Below are 21,336 nucleotides of genomic sequence, written 5' to 3'. Positions count from 1 at the left end.
CCTCCCAACACCACCTCTCTCCTCCAGGCTATGGACTAGGGCATGATCCATGCCTACAAGGCACTCTACACCAGAAACTCCCTCCAGCACCTTGTTGATACTATGGACTGAATTTATGCTGAAGGAATATTGGCATAAATTCACAATTGCCACGTGTCTGTCTGTCATCGACCGGTTGCTGAAGGACATGAAGAAGCAGACCCTGAACACCTCCTGGAGCAAGTTGTGGTTGGAATGTGTGCATAATTATTAGAGTTTCTCTCCAGAAATACAACATTCAACCATCAATAAGGCAGTCCAGTTGGCGAGGATCCTTGGTGGTGAAGGCCTTGAAGACGTCACTGAGGATGAAGTCAGCTTCCTCATTGATATCCACTCTGACCCCCTGACTGACCGGGACTTGGAAAAACTGACGAAGTCTGTCAGCAAAGAAGACAATTCACCAAGTTCAGAAGAGGAGAGCAGGGACCAGGACGGAAGGCGGTTTCCGACGATAAATGATGTAAACGGATGTTTGTTTTTAAACATGGAATCCTTATATGGAACACTCCTTGAAGTTATCAGATATCCTTGATACAGTATTGGAGCCCTATAATCAAGCCCTCACCACCATGAAAAAACAACAATACCAATTGCCAATCACGATGTTCATCACTCCTATGAAGAAGGACCTTCCAAAGCCTCCCAAGTCACCAGAAGTAGTGGCTCTTGAATCACCTGAAGAAGTGCCTCTTGAATCGCCTGAGTTAGTGCCTCCTGAAGCGCCTCTTGAAGAAGGTGAAGAGAAGAGGCACCCTCAGAGGAGCTGTAACTCTTCTGCTTTGCTGCACAGTCATATCTTCATCGTCATTCATCGGACTGCACAGCAAATTCATCATCATAATCTTAAATCAACATTCATCACGTATTTTGTACTAGTATGTATAACATTTTTTTAATGTTCATACGTATTTCTGTTCTCTCTCTGTCTCTCTCTCTTTTTGTGATTTACATTTTACTGTATGAAAGAAAATGTGCATGGCTGAATACTTATGGGGTAACTGAATTTTTACATGTACATAACTAAGTCATAATCAGTATTTGTTTTGTGTTTATCCATAAAATGTTTATGATTTAAAGGCAGTCCCCAGGTTACGACGGGGGTTCCGGTCTTGAGATGCGTTGTAAGCCGAAAATCGTCGTAAGCTGGAACATCATAAAAAATCCTAAGAAAATATTACTTTTAATGCTTTGGGTGCATTAAAAACTATGTAAACTACATAATCTTATTGCATCTTATTGCATTTTTCATCAAAAAACCTTCAAATATTGATTATTTTGCATTTTTAGAACCAAATTTCTTCTGCCAGATGAGCGTTGTAACCTTGGAACGTTGTAAGCCAAATGCGTTGAAAGGCGGGGACTGCCTTTACTACTTTGAAATATTATTTCAAAGATTGGTACATTAATAGGATAATAGTTTAATGTATATTTGATGTAGGATGGTATTTCTAGGGATATTTTCATGTTTGAACTTTCATGATAGGCAGATAAAAGCATTTTTAGAGGAAAGTTCTAATTATTCGCATGGGGACGTCTGGTACGCATCCCCCGCGAGTAAGGGTTCACTGTACTGCTGTCTGAGCTTTTTTGGCTATTGGAGATGTCCTTTGCTACAAAGCTGCTACTAATACTTTGTCAGCCATCGAATTACTCTTTTGCTGTGAAGTTCCCACTGGAATGGAAGTGCCCCACAGCTATACCACCACACCACTACAGGTTGAGAGGAGTGAAAACCAGAGACAGTATCTACTTGCAGTAGCTCTCTCTCCAGATAAGGAATATGTAACAAGCATTTTATCTAAGCTTGTCCTTTTTCCTGTTCTCAAACTCTTTAACCTAATTAATGTTTTGGGGTAGAAGATGTCCATGAATCCCCACCACCTGTCAGTGTGGATTCAGCTAAGTAATTATGTACTGGGTAAGTTACATCAAAATAACATTTTAATAATATAAGTTTCATATATATTTACCAGCAGTTATGGACAGAAACTGCCCTCCTCCCCTCACATGGAAATTTAAGCATAAACAAATTGAGCTCCTGGCTGAGTTGTTCCTCTCTTTCCCCAAAAGTGGGCGGGGCTGTTCACTTACATAACCAAAAGAATCACTGCCATGCATTTTGAAATTCTAGCTACCTCCTGAGAGTAGAAAAAATTCTTAGCTAAGTACAGGCAGTCCCTTGGCAGACTTGGTAAGTGGTGATCTGGTTTTATGGCACTTGTCTAGCACCTGAAAATTGGTGATTTATGGTGCCATAATATACCTAACAGAGGCGCCATTAACCGAAACTCGGCGCCATAAACGCCTGTAATTACTGGTTAATTAACCTGGGGTTAGAAGTATGTGTTATATAACTTCATTTTATTATAAATGTAATTTTTTACCAGAAAAAAATATGTTTTCTAAATATGGTATTTATATTGTTTTTAAAGTCCCTAAGTGTATGCATGTTTTCATGCTATGGATGTATTGCTGTGTAGGTTAGTAATTTGTATGTATTTCTCCTCCACAGATGACCACATTTTTATGAAGGTTGCTTATCTCACTGGCTGCCTTATTTTAGGACTAACATTCCTCGATGACTGGGAGGTAAAGTTCCCTTAATGTGTCAATTTTTTAACAGGTAGTATTTTTTTCAAATGTAAGCAATCTCCGATGAATTAATATGTCACATATTATTAAGCTTAGTATTAGAATAACCTTTATTTGTTATTATTTATTTAATTAGAATATGTATTTGAATGTAAATCCATTTACATCAGTTAATCCCTTGGAAAAATATTCGTGTTTGACCGTGTCGCTATTGGATGTACCACTTTATATGATCATGATGAAGGCCCATATTACTGTATCTGGTTTTTGTTTTTCCCTGCTTAAGATGAAGCAGAATTCAATAGTAGTAGGGTCATTATTTTAAAGAACATCCTAACCTCTTTATAAATTGGACTTTTGGATCTATTGTTACTCCCTAGTTATAGTGTACTGAATATGGATTGAGCTTCAGTGTTGGATATGTACTTTTATAACATACTTAGCCGAAGATTCGCTCTGCAAAGATGAAGATACGTGATCCTGATACACTACCATGTCTTTTCTACAGTTGTTGCATGGCCAAGATACAACTCTCTTTGGTTAATTTCACTGTTTTCTTCCCTCCCCTGTCCAATGATGTAGACATGGATATTCTTCTATTTAGCCTGAGTGAGTGTCAAGTATATAAATGTTTCTTCATTCCTTCACATTCCCTCTCGGAAACATCTTATGTCCATCCAGAACTCTTCAAGTTTTTACATGGACAAACATAAACCTTTAAGAGGATGAGTTAAGTATTCATCTGTGTTGTTAGGAGACCAAACACTCATGTGTCCAAAAATACTGAAGTTAATTCCTGAGCTTTTACCATTTATTAAAATAGAGTAGACCCCCGTGTTTGCGGGGGTTGGGTACCAAACCCTCCCGTAAATAGCTAAAATCAGCAAATACTTAAAACCCCTCAGAAAATGCTTGAACTGCCTTTCTTGATAGTTAGAAAAAATAAAATGTTATAGTTTTATCATAAGAAGTGCATTTAGTCATGAAAATATGAAAATGCAGTAACTTGTGAATATTTCTAAGTGAAAAGTACCATGAATAGACAAATTTTCTGTGAATAATGGGTGTACAGTGAAACAACATAATAAACATAAATATAAACTAAACATGAATATAAAAGAGTCAGTACCAAAAACATTACAAGCAACAGAAAAGAAAAACTTTATGAATGACCATCACAGTAAGCATTAAACAGCACAATAAGCATTAACCCCCACAGCCCGGGAATCGTATATATACGATCACATATAGCTTTGGGGCAGTGGACGGGTATTGTAGATATACGATCAAGATTTGGCACCATACAATTTGAACGAGTTTTGCTGGAAAAATGTTCATAGTTCTGTATATCAGTATATTGTGCAAGCATACAACCTATGTAAGACTTTTCGGGGTGCCTTTTCTACGAATGATTGCACCTTATGAAAAGCAGCTAGAGCATCCTTAATTTCTGCCGTTGTCATAGAGTCGTCGTCCTCCTCCTCTCCGCTGCTAGAGAACTCTAGAACGACGTTATGTTGCATGGCCTCCAACTCCTTCAGGTCATCCTTCGTAAGCTCCTCTTGGTGCTCCTCAAGAAGGTCATTGATGTCGTCCTCGTCGACGACCAGCCCCATGGACTTGCCGAGTGCAACGATCTCATCAAGATCTGGTTGCGAAACAGTTTCAAGATCGTCAAGTGTTCCTGAATCTGCAGCACCAGCTTCGCCCACGTCGAATCCAACGAAGTCTCGGGCGGATACGCCATCAGGCCAGAGTTTCCTCCACGAGGAATTCAAGGTTCGCCTCGAAACCTCCTGCCAAGCTTGGTCAATGAGTCGGATGCATATTATATCGAGATGCTCCTTCCAAAATTCATGCAAGGTGAAGTTTGTGGTATCGGTGATGTCGAAACATCTCTTGAAAAGATGTTTCGTATACAGCTTCTTGAAGTTCGATATCACTTGGTGGTCCATGGGCTGGAGGAGAGGGGTGGTGTTAGGCGGAAGATAAAGAACCTTGATGAAGGAATACTCCGCTAGGATATCTTCCTCGAGGCCAGGAAGGTGAGCAGAGGCATTGTCCAACACCAGCAGACATTTCAGAGGGAGGCGCTTCTCTTCAAAGAATTTCTTCACTGTCGTGCCGAAACACAGATTTACCCACTCGGTGAACAAAAGCCTCGTTACCCAGGCTTTCGCATTAGCCCTCCACATCACTGAAAGCTTCTCCTTAAGCATTTTGTGGGGCCTTGAAGGCTCGAGGAGTCTCTGAATGATGGACAAGTAGGGGCTTCACCTTGCAATCCCCACTGGCGTTGGAACAAAATGCGAGCATAAGCCTGTCTTTCATAGGCTTATGCCCGGATAGCTTCTTCTCTTCCTGCATGATGTACGTCCGACGAGGCATTTTTTTCCAAAAAAAGGCCAGTCTCATCACAGTTGAAGACTTGCTGAGAACTGTAGCCTTCGTTGAGAGTCATCTCGTCGAACGTCTTAATAAAGGCTTCAGTCGCTTTCGTGTCCGCGCTGGCCGCCTCCCCATGCCGCACCAACGATGCCAGTCTGTTTACGAATTTTTCGAACCACCCATGAGAAGCCTTGGATTCCGGGGTTGGCGTTGATGTCCCTTCTCCTCCGTCGTCTTCGGCCTGGGCAATCAAATTGCCGAAAATAGAGCTGGCCTTGTAGCAGATTGCCTTCTCCATTATCGTATCGCCAGCGATTTGTTTGTCTTTTATTCAGACAAGAAGAAGCCTTTCCATTTCATCGTGCACGTGGGTCCTCTTGCTGGACAAAATAGTCACGCCCTTGGAAGGTGTAGCTGCTTTGATGATATCCTTCTGCTTAAGGATGGTGCCTATTGTCGATGGATTTCGGCTGTATTCCTTGGCGATCACACTCAATCGCATACCAGCTTCATACTTTTTAATTATCTCCATCTTCGTCTCCAAAGAAAGCATCCTCTTCTTTCCGTGAATTTCAACTTTCTTGGGACCCATGACTACGTATATACTGTACGTAATTATGTTATGTAGTACATATACGTTTGTAGTAAAGTTATCACACAACACAATAAAGTATACTACAACGAAATCACTAAAGAATTTACGTTAATAAACGAAATTGTATAGAACGAACAAATACCGCGTGCGTACGATACCGATGATGCCGTGAAGTGGCCGAAGAAGCACGCCGCTATGTAGATGCATCATGGGAAAGATGCTGACCAATAGGAGAGAAGGATCTCATGGCAGTGACTAGCATCAGGAACCAATGGGAGAGCGGGAGGATGGTGGCGAGTCTACTCAGTTGGCGGCGCGCGAGTTTTGAAATTGTTATCGGTGGTCCGGGCGAATCTCGGACTTTACAGCAACAACCTTTCGTATCTTGAACAATTTTTGTATGTAGAGCCACAAAAATCCTCGTATTTGCTTTTGTATCTCGAGTTTTTCGTAAGTTGAGCCTTTCGTATCTCGAGGTACCACTGTAGTATGCCATCTCCCACCTTCAGGTAAGCATACCTGAAGCTGCCCCAAAAATAATTCCAAAGCTGCTGAGCCACTGGCTCTACGCTGGCCTGTTACTGACTGACGATGTTGGAATTTCTCCAACACACATCAACTTACCAAATACAATAAAACCCTTATCGCTGGGTAAAGAACAACAGGGAAACAGTCGGCAAACAATTATCCCAAAACAAAACAACTGTTAAAGCTCACAGTAGCTAAGCCTCGACATAGGTGCGATAACCATGACATGCATGAAAAGATTCACATCATGATGTAAACTGATGATAAAGGTAAAAAAACCATTTTCACCTTATATGTTATTGGTATATGTATCTTCATATTGAATAGCCAATTCAAGGAATATAGGCAATCCCCAGTTTTCGGCAGACTCCGTTATTGGCAATCTGCTTTTATGGAGCTTGTCAAGCGCCATAAAATTGGTGATTTATGGCACCCTAATGGGACGAGTTCCAGTTAGAGGCGCCATAAGGGTGCTTATGACACCGATAACCGGTTATCGGCGCCATAAGCGCTATTATGCCGCCATAAATTGCTGAGTTTCATTTAATGACGGTTTTCGCTTATCAGCACACCCCTGGAAACGGAACCCCTGCCTGTAATTCCATATCAGTGAGATCAACTTTGTTCATACACGAACAAACTTTCAGTCTTAACAATAGGATAATTTCTAGCGCCCAGCTGGATCCGGTTAAAAAGCAGATGAAAGCAAGGAATCTTGTGATATCTGGCAATGCAAGTGTAGATCGGGTGAAGAGTGGTCAAGGATCACGCACCTACACCACTGCGTCAGTTTTTTTTTTAACCGCCTGGCTGAGAGTCGAGTTTAACCTCTCTTGGCCTTTACCTGGTTCATTTCCCGTTTCGCTTGTTTTTAGTGTGTGTGTGTGTGTGGCTGATATTAATGGCTTCTTCTGCTCCTTCTCAGCCTCGTCAATGTGTGTGCCCCCGGATTTCCAGGGTTTCCGTGTTCTTGCTTTTTGCTTTGGCAGTGACTGACCCCCACATCACATTCAGTAGGTGCCGTTCTAATTTTTGTACCATAACGAATCCTTGTACGGAATGCCAGGCATGGCCTAAAGAGCAGTGGAAGTCGTTTTATAGCAAGAGAGAACATCGGAGGGTTTCGACTCTTCCTTCATGGAAAGTTTTTCGCCTCTTCCTGATGCTTCGTCTCCTGCAGTATTCACCCCCAATAGTAGCATTGTTCCTTTGTCTCCTTCCTTTTTTCTTCCATTGCATTCCGTACGCAAGGTAGTGAGTGCGGAGTTGGTGGATCAGGAGTGTTTGCCTGCCTCTCTCACTGGTGCTTTCAAGAGTTTGACTCTGACATAGTAATGTTCCAAGTGTTATAGTGGGTTCTTCTCGGGAGCCGACGCATGGACCCACGCCCAGACAGGTTAGTTGGGGTTTCTGGCTGTTTGGCTGCTGACCCTTCCGTTAATTTTAGTGGGGAAGGTGCTTTAGAGGAGCCTACACATCCTTCTCATCGTCAGTCTCCATTGCCAGAGCAGGAGGAGGGAGACACGCTAGAGTTTTTTGTCTTCCTTTTTGGAAGTTGTTGATCTCATTCGTGGGTTTAACAATTTGGAAAGTAGGACTCAGGCTTTTTCAGTTTGTCTTACACTCCTTCTTGCTTGGAAGCCTTGGTGGGAGCTACACAGGATCCAAATCATCTCTTCAGCTTCCTTTGTCGGGCACGTTCAGTCATCTTGCATAAAGTTAAAGCCTCTGTTTCGGACCGGACGGTTTGCTTCACTCTAGGGACTCTACCAAGCTACTACCCCCCCCCGCCTCTCAGGAGACATAGGAAGTAGTACTATGCTACGAGCCCTGCATTTTTTGCCGCGCCATCTTAACCCAGAAGTCATTCTCCTGAAGCCGGGATTGACTTTGGAGCAGGTGAGGTCAGTGGCTCCGTTCTTGTCTCCACAATATGCCTCAGCATTGGAATCTACGGCAGCCTCCATGTTGTAGACAGTTTCTTGGCTGGACAGAATTCTGGTCTGTGGTCATTACCAAGATAGCTTCTGACAGGTCCCCAGAAGGGTTGGTGAGTGCATCCTCGCTTGCCAGTCTGTTGCAGTCCGGGGGAAGGCGTTTTCATACATGGCTCACCTCAGTGCTAATTTATTGGCTAACCTTCTGATTAAAAGAGACGCGAGTTTGTCTAGGATGGAGAGATCATGTGACATGGAATCCTTGCTGGCATTGAGGAATAGAGATCTCTTGGAGTCCCAATATTTGTTTCCTCGGACAGAGCTCGAGAATGCGATAGACCAGCGCCGGGCTGATACCAAAGACAGACTAGTGCTCCTCCTCCTCCCCCCTGTCCAGCAGCGCCGTCGAGAAATTCGAGTTCGGCAGGCCCTTCCCATTTGACTCAGCCTAGGTCAGAGGATCAACGCCACTTTTGCTCTCGTTCCTTTAAGCCAAGAAGGGGCCCAAGGGGCAGAGGTAAAGGGGGCCGTCGGTAGGTTAGGCACCTCTCCCTCTCCTGCGCCACGGGTGGGGGGTTGCCTGGCGGGCCATTAGCCCAAGTGCCAGAGTTATGGGGGCAGAGAAGTGGATGGTAGATGTCCTTCGGGTGGGGTACCTACTGCCATTCGATTTCTCTCCTCCTAAGTCGGACAAGCCACAGTTCAGGAAGGCATATCCTCCAGATTCTCTGAAGTTCTTGGCTCTTCGGGAGGAAGTGCAGAAAATGCTGGACAAAGATGCAATAGAGGAAGTGGTGCGTCCGTCCCCAGGGTTTTACTGTCACATCTTCTTGGTGCCCAGGGTGTCAGGAGGATGGAGGCCTGTGATCGACTTGTCCACCTTGAATCACTTCATCAGGAAGACATGGTTCAAGATGGAGACCCCGTGTTCGATGTTGGCAGCCATGAGGGAAGGTGACTTCACGCTGTCGATAGACTTGAGGGACGCATACTTCCAAATCCGTGTTCATCCGACATCCAGGAAGTTCCTTCTCTTCTCTCTTGGGGGCAAGGTCTTCGAGTTCAAAGTCTTGTGCTTCGGGCTGACAACAGCCCCTCAAGTGTACACAATTGTCTTCTCTCTCATGTCAAGTTGGGCCCATGCTCAGGGGATCCATTTGCTGAGGTACCTCAATGATTTGTTAGTCTTGGCAGTTTCCAGGGAAAAGCTGCTGCAGGACAGGGATCATCTACTTTGGCTCTGTCTGGAACTGGACATATTAGTCAACCAGGAAAAGTTGAACCTCGTACCCAGTCAAAGGATTCTCCACCTGGGCATGGTCATCAATACGACAGTGGCAACAGTTTTCCCATTGGATCAGATATTGGCGAAGTTGCGGGTGGTGGCGTGCAACTTCCTGTCGGAATCACATCAGCCAACTCATCATTGGCAGGTTCTTCTGGGAGAGTTGTCTTCCCTGGAGAAGCTGGTCCCTCATGGGCATCTTCATCTTTGGTCTCTGTAATGGAGACTGGGAGAATTCTGGTCTCCAGCAGGGGACTCACCCCTGTTAATGGTTCCTCTGTGTCTGGAAGTGAGAGAAGACCTGACTTCCTTCTATTCTCAGATGCATCTTTGAGTTGAAGGCAGCCTTCCTGGGTCTGAAGGAGTTTCAGGAGAAGGTAGGAGATCATTCTGTCGTTGTCATGTCGGACAACACCACGGTGGTAGCCTATGTGAACAAACAGGGAGGCCTGGTTTCTCAGCAACTTCACGCCTTGACCGTCGAGCTTCACCAGTGGGCGGTCAGCAATTCGGTAGAGCTCTCAGCCAGTATATTCCCAGGCAAATGGAATGTGGTCGCAGACAAACTCAGTTGTTGGGATCAGTCCCATCCTGGCACAGAGTGGTCCCTTCATCAAGTGGTAGCAGGTTTGGGGGAGACCCATGCTGGACCTTTTTGCGACTAGCTTCAACAGGAAGCTGGAGATATTCTGTTCAGTGGTTCCAAATCCTTTAGCATTGGCAGAGGATGCATTCCATCCCTGGGACAACTTGGAGGTGTATGCCTTCCTCCATTTTATTTGATCTGTCAGGTTCTGGACAGGCTAATGAGTTCACAGGGTCTTAGGATGACTTTGGTAGCCCCTCTGTGGCCTCTGGCAGAATGGTTCCCAGATCTGCTGTCGTTGTTGTCAGAGGTTCCGAGGGAGATTCCCCCTTGGTGACATCTCCTGTGTCAGCCCCCATGTGAAAGGTTCCACCAGTTAGTAAAGAATCGTGTCTCTGTTCAAGGTTGGAGGGTATCAAGTATCTCCTCCGCTTTAGAGGCTTTTCTCAGAGAATAGCAGGGCATATGTCCAGCAGTCTTAGAAATCGGGTCTCGCGGTTTACCAAGGCAAATGGGCGATCTACTGTGATTGGTGTCGTAAACAGGGTTTTTCTCCACCGCAACCTCTATTCAGCGAATAGCAGACGCTCAGAGATGAGAAACGTTTGTCCGTTTCTGCCATTAGAGGCTACAGGGTGGCCCTGAGTTTGGTGTTACACCTTCGACACTTCCTCTTCCTGGGAACTTTCCCTGGTAGTTAAGGGGTTTGAGCAATCAAGTTCTAGAGAGCTCAAGCCTCCTACATGGGATGTTTCCTTGGTTCTCAAGAGCTTCACTAAGAGTCCATATGAGCCCTTACTTGGCTCATCTGACAGGAACTTGATGCTCAAGACAGGTTTCCCTCTGGCATTGGCATCTTCCAAGAGGGTAGGAGAGCTCCACGGTCTGAGCTATGAGGTGAAGCACACCAGGGGTTGGGGGTTGGTGTCCTTTGAATTTGTCCTGGAATTCGTGGCCAAGACCCAAAATCCTTCTGTGCACGATGACAGGTTCACTTCATTTTCCATTCCATCACTGACTGACTTTGTCGATGGTGATGCTCCAAAGCTTTTGTTGTGCCCAGTCCAGGCCCTGCGTTGCTATCTTAAAAGAACTCGGCACCTTAGACCAGGCTGCCACAGACTTTTTGCTAGCACAGGATGTACAAAGAAAGAGGTGTCGAAGAATACTATCTCTTTTTGGATACAGGAAGCCATCAAACAGGCATACTTGACTCCTGATGATTCCACCACCACGTTTGTGCAGGCAAGAGCACATGACGTTAGAGGTATTGGTCCCTCTCTGGCTTTCAAAAAGAACTTGGGTGTACATAGAGTGCTGAGCGCTGGTACTTGGTTACGCCAGTCGATGTTCACCTTTTTCTATCTTAAGGATGTTGCCCACAGATCTGCGGACATGTTTTCCCTAGGTCCTGTGGTGACTGCCCAACAGGTTGTGTAACTCATGGTTGCCCTTAACACGGCACCTTTGTATCTTACCCAAGATGATTGTGTGGATGAGAGAATGAGTGAGTTGGCTGGTCTCCTTTCTTTTGTACCTTTCCTTCTTCCTTCTGGCGGTTTAAGGAATAGACACGTCATTCGCTGGACTGGTCTGATACAGGTGAGTAAGGTAGTCATACTTATAGTGTGGTCGTATAATATACAAATATCTTACCCACTATTTGGTAGCATATGCTCCACTCCTTGGCAAGGAGGGGTTGGGAGTAATACAAACCCTGGTGTTTTGGTTTGTTGTTGGACAGTCAAAGTTTTTCTTTGGTTCCCTATACAATGGTTATCCCATGCATCATTGTACGTCACTCAGGTTCTGAGTGGTTAGATATCAATTTATCTAGCTTCTCAACAGGCTTCAGTCCCTCTCCAGAAACCATTTCTTTTGAGAGCTGGACTGGTGGGTAAGCCCCCAGCCGGTCTTATACCTCCCTCCAAGTATGAGTCTATCCTATTGTTAAGACCGAAGGTTTGTTCGTGTATGAACAAATGACAAATTTTCTAAGACAATTTGTATTTTTCATAGCTACAAACCTGAGGTCTTAACGTTATACTGCCTGCCTCTAGCCGCCCCTCTGTTTGTTAAGTCATCCTGAGTTGGGAAAGACTGGTGAGCGGCGTCGTCCTTGACCACTCCTCACCCGAGCTACGCATACATTGCCAGATATCACAAGATTCCTTGTTTTCATCTGCTTTTTAAACAGATCCAGCTAGTTGCTAGAAATTATCCTATTGTTAAGACTTCAGGTTTGTAGCTATGAAAAATACAAATTGTCTTAGAGAATTTGTCATATTTTGTTTTTAAAAGCTGATGTTTGTATGCTGCAATCATGAAGAACATTCTTAAATTTTGTAATTTTTGGTATACTAACACTGTTTCTCCAATATTACAGGACTGTGTGTTTGACTTGAGGAAAAGCCAGATAATTATGACTAGACGAAACTGGTTTGAGTGGCTAACTAGCCGTTGTGCAGATCGTAACACTTTAGTATTAGATACTAGTTCAGTTTTGGCTGTAAGAGTGTTACACATAAAGGAACGGTAGGTGTAGTTTCGGCTATTTATAATTTATTTGAGATGAATCTTACCTACTGTTAAATTTAGCTATATCTCCCCACTGATTAGGCGAGTCGGCATTCAAACAAAAAAAAATAGAATGGCTGCCCGGGTGACTGTCTAGTGTAGCTGTTCTCCACCAGGTGTGTTTCAAATGTTTTAACTCTTGTCAGAATTCTCCTTGCCGCCATTGCGGCTAGGCAATTGTTGGTATTCTATGAAGTTTGGCTGTTTTACACCTGTTTACGGTATTGTAATTTCATTTTCCTAGGGTATCTTCCACCGGAAGCAAAACCAATAACCTCAGGCTATGTAGGAATGCTTTGGTGTAACCAGGATGGTGAATTTGAAGTTGATCAACATTCCTCTGTACTGGCAGGGGTACAGAGTGATTTTGGAACTACTAGATTTGAAGAATGTAGGGAATTGTTCTGAGAATTTATGCCTGAATATGTCAGATATAGGAAAGACTGAGAAGAGGCAAAGTTAACCTTTTGTGTTGCAATTTTAGAAACTTATAACGCCTTTGCCAGTGGTTAAACTTGAAGGCAAAGTTAACTTTTGTTTTGTGGTTTTAGAAAATTTAAAATGTATTTGTGAAGGTTAAGCCTGGAAGAGGCAAAGTTAACCTTTTGTGTTATGATTTTTAGGAACTTGTCAAGGAACACAAGGTCCTCTGTGACATAATGGATAGGCTAGTGCATGAGAACTAGCTCCATATCTTCTACCTTATTGAACATTCATAATGTGAGCAGAAGTTGCAACTTCATTTAGTGTTAAGTCAATTTGTCGCTCCAGAATAGTATTGATGTGTCACAGTAGGAGTACAATTCAGTTTTTGTCCAATCACTACCTTAAGTATGCAGAATTGTGTTTGAAAACAGTTAAGCCCTTAATCCACTAATGGTAGTGGGTAGTCTTTTCCTGAACCGAAAAAGAGCAATTCTTTAGGCTCTTTTGTTTAAATCCTGGGTTTTAATATTTTGGGGAGCGTGAAGGTACAATTTATATTGTAAAGGTATTCATTTTAAGTGACTTTCGTTTGATAGGGCTTTTGGACCCAGGCACAGGGGTCCCTCATACCAATTGCGTTTCATGCTGGCTGAATCGAAGCGGTTTTCTCCGCAAGGCTGCTCTTTGTTGCATACATATGAGAGCCTTGGTCCCTGAATGGAATCCAACTTCTGGTGGTAGTAAAACCCACCAAGGATTCCAGATCAGGTGAGAATGTTTTGGGTTTCGTATAAGAAACCTTTAGCTCGAAAGGCTGAGCGGAATTTTGTCTAGCTGCACTACCCACCATCCTCTTCTTAATGTGGGAATCAGCTAAATAATTATAAATTTTCGTAATAAAATTTATTATTTGGATACTTACCTGCTGTTAAAGTAGACCCACCCAGCCTCCCCACAACTTAGTGGGCTGTCAAGGAGAATTCTGACAAGAGCTAAAACATTCGAAACACACCTGGTGGAGAACAGGTAAACTAGACAGTCATCCGGGCAGCCATTTGGATTTTTTTTGTTTTGTTGAATGCCGACTCGCCTAATCTGGCGGGGAGGTATAGCTAAATTTAACAGTAGGTAAAAGTATCCAAATAAGGGATTTGTGCAAAGGAAAAACTATTTCTGGGGGAGGACCTGTGTCGCCCAGTGAAAACTCCCTGTAGCTCATTTTTCAAGTATAAATATATCCTAAATATACCAGAGAAAAAGCTTACATGGGATGCTGAAGTTACTACCCTCAGCGCGAGCACCCCAAGGGGTGTCGGTATGAGTAAAGGGGCGTAGTGGAAGCCACTATTCACAGATCCTCTGCCACTTAGAAGATTCCCTCTCCAAAACCCCTCTACGGTGGGAGCCGTTACAAGCGCCACCTGTCTACCTTCCACTCGCTACTACTTCTAATACCCAACTAATACCCACGCATGTACCTCAGTCCTGGAATAGACCTCCAGGCTTGGATTGGCCAAGGGTTGGGGAAAGGAAAGGCGAAAGAAGGGCCGGGTTCACCGGGCGACACAGGTCCTCCCCCAGAATTAGATTTTTCCTTCGTCAAAATCCCTTTTCTGGGTTCGACCTGTGTCTGCCGGTGAAAACATATAAGAGAATTCCATCCAAGCTAAATAGATACCAAACCAGTGTATAAATGGAGGTTAATGAAACCTAAGGTTCATTGAAATTGAATTTAATGTTTAAAATTAATGCAAAAATAAACTTATATACTACTTAACCTAGGGCTTAAACTATGACTTAAGAGTAATAATTACAAGAAACTGGTAATTGATAATGTACATCATGGTATTCAAGCCAACTGGACGGGTATGTACAGATGGAACGTAAAATCAAAATGGTTTCACGACCAATATCACAATGATATATAGACATGTTCCGATGGCGGGATGGCCAAGGCCCAGCCCGGCCCGGAAGAGAGAGGTTGGTGGGGAATACAAGCGAGTCAGGCAGGAAGGAGAGAGTATTAGGGAAAGAATAACAGAAGGGCTAGGAAGGGAGTTTATAAGACACAATTATTCAGGGGAGACTATACTTCCCGCCGCCACTGTTGAGAATTTAAGGGCCTTTATGTTTTTGAGATAGTGGCGTTTAAATACTGCTAGAGATTTGCAACCCGTATACTTTTTCAGGTCCTCAAAGTTCATGTTTTGAAAGTAGTTAATAGAGGTAACCACTGCTCGGATGTCATGGACATGTGGGACTGAATCCGGATTGGCTTGTTTAATAAAGTATAGTATTTGCTGTCTAATACCTTTCAGAGAAATTGTCCCACCTTTCTCTCTAATAAACAGAGGGCCTGAAGTCTTTTGGGAAGTCCTGGCTAGGAAGGATTTCAGAGTATTGACCTGACACAATGATGTATCCTGCATGAGAGGGAGAATTTTCCAAAGAGTCCACCTGTTCTGTGGGTCCTCGTTCTTAGCCAGAAATTGCCGATCGGGTGATAGCAGGACTCCACCTGACGGGAGGAATTCAATATGGCCTGGATTCCTGGAGAGAGCCGAGAGTTCAGATATTCTGGCGCCTGAGGCCAGGGCCATTAAAAATAAGGTCTTTCTAAGGAGGGTTAAATATGGGCATGACTCATTGTTAGAGTCTGAGGCAAGTTTAAGGATATTATTCAAGAACCAAGAGACCGTCTGGGGCCGGTCTGCTGGTCTCAAGCGGGTGCATGCTCTTGGCTATGGAAGAGAAGTACGCATCTGATAAGTTAATATTAAAACCTATCTGGAAAATCTTTCGTAATGCTGATTTTATCGTAATATGGTACTGGCGGCTAGACCTTTCTCAAAAAGAGATCTAAAAAATGAGATGGCCAAATTTGTGGTCATCTCATGGGCATCCGAATCCTTTAGAAAATTAGCTAACTTCTTAACTGTTGAATCATATTGTTTGACCGTTGAATCCCTCTTATCTGATTCAATGAATAGGATGTTTAAAGGATCAATGCTAGTGTCTTTCTGAGCCGCAAACTTCATGAAGTCTATAAAGTTAGGGCACTCAGAATTCTTGAGGAAGCTGACACAGTCTGGGTTTGTACTACCTGCGTCAGTTCCGGACCTGGGATCCGTTTGGGACTGAGATTCAGTTCTAGAAGAAGTGGATACCAGTTGCTTTTTGGCCAGTCGGGTGCCACTAGAGCTACTTGGCCTGTGAAGGATCTCAGTTTGTGCAAGACCTTCATCAGAAGATTCACTGGTGGAAATAGGTAGATTTTCTGCCAGTTGTTCCACTCTAAGGACATTGCATCCGTGGCGAAAGCTAGAGGGTCTAGGTTGGGAGCCACATAGCAGGGTAGTTTGTGGTTGGCTTCCGTGGCAAAAAGGTCTACTTGAAGACCCTGAATTTGATTGCCAATCCACCAGAACGAATCCATGTCCAGTGACCACTCCGATTCCAGTGGAGTTGTTCTGGACAGTGAGTGTCCGCGATAACATTTCTTTCTCCTGCTAGGTGAACTGCTGACTGGTGCTATTGATTCTTTTCTGCCAGCAAGAAAATCACCAGCAATACGTGATTCAATTTGCTTGACCTGGAGCCTCCTCTGTTTATGCAGTGGACTACTACTAGACTGTCTGAGACTAGTCTTATATGCTTCTTCTTGGCCGGAGACAGACGTTTCAGGGTCAAGAACACTGCCATTGCTTCCAGGATGTTGATGTGGAACTGGCGGAATGTTTCTGACCATGTTCCTTGCACCTTCTTGTGGTGGGAATACCCTCCCCATCCACTTAGAGATGCGTCCATGTGGATAGTTAGAGACGGAGGAGGGAATTGTAGAGGTACTGACTTGGTCAGGTTCCGGTGTTCCGTCCATGGACAAAGCCTCTTTGTCAGGATAGGCGGAATCACCGAGATTTTGTCTCCGAGTTTGATATTGGCTCTTGTTCTCCAGATTCGACTGATATCCTTCAATCTGGCCTTTAACAGGACGTCCGTCACGGACGCAAACTGCAGCGAACCTAGAATCCTTTCTTGGGCCCGCCGAGAAGCTTTCTTGTTTTTAAGAAACCACTTCGTGGCTTTTGCTATTTCTTTTGCCTTTTTGGGTGGGAGAGATACCTCATGTCTGTTCAAGGTCCCATTGGATTCCCAGCCACTGGAAACGAGAAGCTGGGGTGAGCCTGGATTTCTCCTTGTTTATCTGGAATCCCAGGGATTCCAGAAATTCCATCACCTTGGATGTTGACTTGTGTCATTCTTTGATGCTGGCTGCCCAAATGAGCCAGTCGTCTAGGTAGGCTTCTAACAAAATGCCTCTCGTTCTTAGTACTGGAACTATCGTCTCTCCTAGTTTGGTAAACATTCTGGGCGCAATGTTGAGCCCGAACAGCATGACTCTGAATGAGTAAGCCTGCTTTCCTAGTTTGAAGCCTAGGTACAGAGAGAAGTTCCTTGCTATTGGAACATGATAGTAGGCTAGGCGTCTGTAAGATCAATAGAGGTTGGTGACGGCCCCACGGGGAAGTAAGGTCTGTACCTGCGAGATGGTCAGCATTTTGAACTTGTCGCAGCGAATGTACGAGTTGAGACAGGACAGATCCAGAATCACTCTTCTTTTGCCTGTCCTTCTTGGGGACACTGAACAGACGTCCTTGGAATTTTATGCGCCCCACTTTCTTTATGGCTTTCTTCTGGAGGAGGTCTTTGGTATAGTCTATAAGGTCAGCCGTAGGCTTCTGATAAAAACTGACTGGTGGAGGAGGCCCTTTCTCCCAACTCCACCCGAAGCCTTTCGAGACTATACTGTGGGCCCATGGACTGAAGGTCCATTGGTCCCGGAATAGATACAACCTCCCTCCTACTTGCGGACTCTCACTGGTTGGGTGCAGGTCTGGTGCCTCTGCCTCCACGGAAGCCTCTACCTCTTGATCCGTCTCGTAGCCGGGGACCACCTCTGGCCCGGCTACTTCCGGCATGTCTGCTATAGGAGTGAAAGAGATCTCTCGCTTCATAGGTAGGGTTAAAGACCGGGGAGGTCACTATAGCTGAAGAGGTAGACGGCTGTGGGGCCGACGGAGTTTGCACTAGGACAAACTGCTGTTGGGGGTGCACCTTAGAAGTGGATGGTTTTCCGACCTGGGAAACTGGCACTGCTTACACTATTGCCTGTGGATGCGAACCTTGGTAAGGGTTATACGTACCTCCTTGCCTTCTTCTTGGTTCTGACTTGGTGTCCGGGCCCTTCAAACTGTCGTTTGAAGGGGAGACCCCAACGAACCCAAAGACTGGTTGGCTCTGGACACCTCTTGGAGGATGTTAGTAACTTCCTCTTTTGGGGAAAGGTTCTCTCCCCAGATTGATGACTTAATGAGCCTATTGGGCTCATATTTTATCGAGGCACCCCGCTAAGACGTGCTTCCTACAAGCCCGTCTTCGCCATGGTAAAATTGTACAGGTCTGACTGAAACGTCTGTAAGAGCGCCTCGGTCAGGACCCTGAACACCTGCTCCTCAATATAGGTGGATGCTACCAACTCCGCCGCAGTGACAGAGTTGATAGATCTTGCCAGTCTGGTCTTTGCTTCAAATTCCGTCTTCACTAGGTGGTCCGGAATCCTGGGCAATTTCTCAGAAAACAGGTCAGAGGCCCAGTCCTGGTCGATTTTACCTGTGGTAAACGTCGCCGGAGCGTCCTTCCAAAAGTCCAATCCGGTAGGTAAGAGAAGGGAGGTAACCTCCGTCTCTCTCAGTGCTGGTAGAGGTTTCTCCTCCGCCGCAGCTTGCAGCGTTAATTCCGCCACCTTAGACGTGCATGGTGATGAAATCCCGTCCGGGGTCACAAACATTGTAAAGCTGCCCTTATGCGTTAACTTTGTGTTAACGTAACCCCATTCGGACAGGGTGCGGACCCAAGTGGCTTGTGCTTGTTCCCTCTGGAAGATCACCGTCTCCTTCGGGATTTTATCGACCCGGACTAGCGCATGTTTTGCAGTCTCACGAATCCGATGGGAATTGGAGGCCTGGAGGAAACCACTCAAAGTCCTCGATTGGCTGGGTTCCCTTCAATTGTCAGCTTCCCGTCCAAGAACGGGGCATGCAGCGCCAGCCTCCATGGATTTTCCTTGTCGAAAGGAGGAAGCTTGGATGCATCCGGCACCATCATGGATAGCGCCAGAGTCCCGGAGTGGAGGAGTCCGGAGAGCATATCCCCTAAAGGCTTGATCCTCTCGGTCAGAGACGTAAACAACTGGCTGGAGGTGTCCGGGACTGAGGCGAGGCGAGGCGTATCACCTCAAGCCTCTGGTCTATCACTCCACTAACCTTCGATAACAGAAGGCTAGTGAAGGCTTCTAAATCGACACCAGACTCCGCCGCCTTAGGAACGATGGTCTGTAAACCCATCCCCACAGTAGGGGAATGGTTTAAGGCAGCAGGCGACTGTGCAGCAAGTCACGAACGGCTTGTGGGGGCCGACGACAACTCCGTCGCCGCTGGCGGAGCTGGTTTCGTACCCGTTTTCAGGGTCTTGGTTTTCAAGGTCTTTACTTTGGGAGCGATGGAAAGTGCTCCCACACTAGGAGGGGTGGGCCTGGTGAAGCCCAGGAAGGAAGAGGAAGAAGAAGGAGTAGGACTAAGAATGAGACTCGCCTCACCCCCCTCCCACCAGCCCAGCCTGTTCCTCCGGGACCATGGGTTTCCATGTTAATATTGATGGCCGCTACTTCGTCCATCAAGTCCTGGTCGTCGGGGACCGGCATGGTTGCCATCCGGATGGCTTCTATCAGTGGGTCCACTACGCCCGTAGGAATCACCGTGTTGGCTGTGGCTCCCTGAAACAGGAGGGAGCATAGTCCGGCGTCCAGTACTTAGGGCTGTCCCTTTGGAGCGTTCTTCCCGAAGCCGGCCATCCACTTCCTGAGGTTTACCTTCGCTTCGTGTCGAGCTGCTTCCTCAGCCTGTCAGGGTAGAACCGTATTAGTATATTACCTGGAAATAATGTCTGTATAACACCTTATTAAGACATTATAACAGGACTTGTACATCAATGATGTAGCGAAGTACTTACATGCTCATCAACTAAGGTCGACACCATTTCCTAGCACACCGTACATGCGTCGGGGTGCCAAACCATATAGTTCTCTAGTTGCACCTTGCAGTTGGCGTGCGAATGGCACACTACATGGCCGTACGGCTTGCCTAGGGAGGCGGGGCACCCCTCTGCCTGGCAGCGAACCATCTGTAAATGGAATTTGTTTATGAGCACCGAACTTCGGTAACTGACGAAGAGAGCATTCACCTTAACTTAGATGGGTCAAGATCTATTCGCTATGTATATTCAAATAACTACCATGAATAAAGTAATTACTTTGGGTGTATTTGCCTGGTCTCGATTCCGTCCTGAGAAAACAGATACCGGTTCGTTATGCGGGATCTGAGGTCCGCCGGCGCCGGAGGGGGGGGTGGGGGAGGAGGAAGATTCTCCCCTTTTCTCCATTGCGTATGGCTGAGTCGGAAGGCTACGTGTTACCTAGCTGGACCCGGACCTGCTTATTATACTCCCCGCCAGAGCGAGACTAAGGATGAAATTAGAGCACCAGCAACATTTTGTAATGCTCCGTCGACAAGTGTGGGGTGAGTCACACTGCCTTGGTCCTTACAGGACCGGAGCTATATGGGGGCCCCGAAGCTCCGTCCGCTAAATGAATCGTCTCCTAATGTCCCTTATAATGCCAGAGGAAAGGGGCTAGTGCGGCAGATCAGTAGGGCATTCCTCTGAACCTGTGCGCACTAATTTAGAGGGAGCGTAGCTCCCAGCCTGAATCCACCCGGGTGAGAAGGGGGTTGGTGTTGGAGAACGAAGCAACAAGCGACGGAGCTCATATAATGTATGCTCCGGAGCTACATCCGCCAACTGGTGTGGCACTAGCCCGCTTGTGAGTCGGCGGAAACGTCTACTCGGAGATATACGGGGTTAATATTCAATTTAGTAACAAAATCCCACTCCCTCCCCTCCCTCCCCCCCACACCTACTGTGAGAGGGGGAGGGGAGAGGTATGTGGTACATGTGGCCGGTCATGATCGTCTGGCCACCCACCCGATCAGAGATGGACTTACACCAAGGCTATAGCCTACCCCTTATAGGGAAAAGGCCGACTGGCTCATGGCCCGTCGCGATTAGATGGTGGTCGCTCTCGATCAGGAGGCTATGCCGGGTTAGGCCAAGACGTACCAGACCGGTATTTACAATAACATATACACAATATAAATACTACAATATACCGTATTCATAGCAAGGTCTAATGGAAGAGTTGCAAGGAAATTAGGCAAAAAGGGGGGGGAGAGGTACCCATATGGATCCATTTAAGTTCCGAGATCAC

At 45.6% G+C, this 21,336-nt stretch overlaps 1 protein-coding gene across 1 annotated transcript in view; it reads left to right on the top strand.

The window, feature by feature from the left end:
* The window catches only part of LOC135219718 (cytochrome b-245 chaperone 1-like), a 291,532-nt gene that overhangs the window by 79,162 nt on the left and 191,034 nt on the right, over positions 1 to 21,336 (top strand). Inside the window, exons 3-4 of the mRNA XM_064256716.1 lie at positions 2,555 to 2,631; positions 12,340 to 12,470. Of these exons, the coding sequence (XP_064112786.1) occupies positions 2,555 to 2,631; positions 12,340 to 12,470 (208 nt within the window). The remainder of the gene's footprint in view (positions 1 to 2,554; positions 2,632 to 12,339; positions 12,471 to 21,336) is intronic.

Source organism: Macrobrachium nipponense, chromosome 1 (genome assembly GCF_015104395.2).
Source record: "Macrobrachium nipponense isolate FS-2020 chromosome 1, ASM1510439v2, whole genome shotgun sequence".
Lineage (NCBI taxonomy): Eukaryota > Metazoa > Arthropoda > Malacostraca > Decapoda > Palaemonidae > Macrobrachium > Macrobrachium nipponense.
The sequence above is the reverse complement of the archived record's forward strand: the minus strand, read 5'-3'. Positions and strand labels throughout refer to the sequence as shown.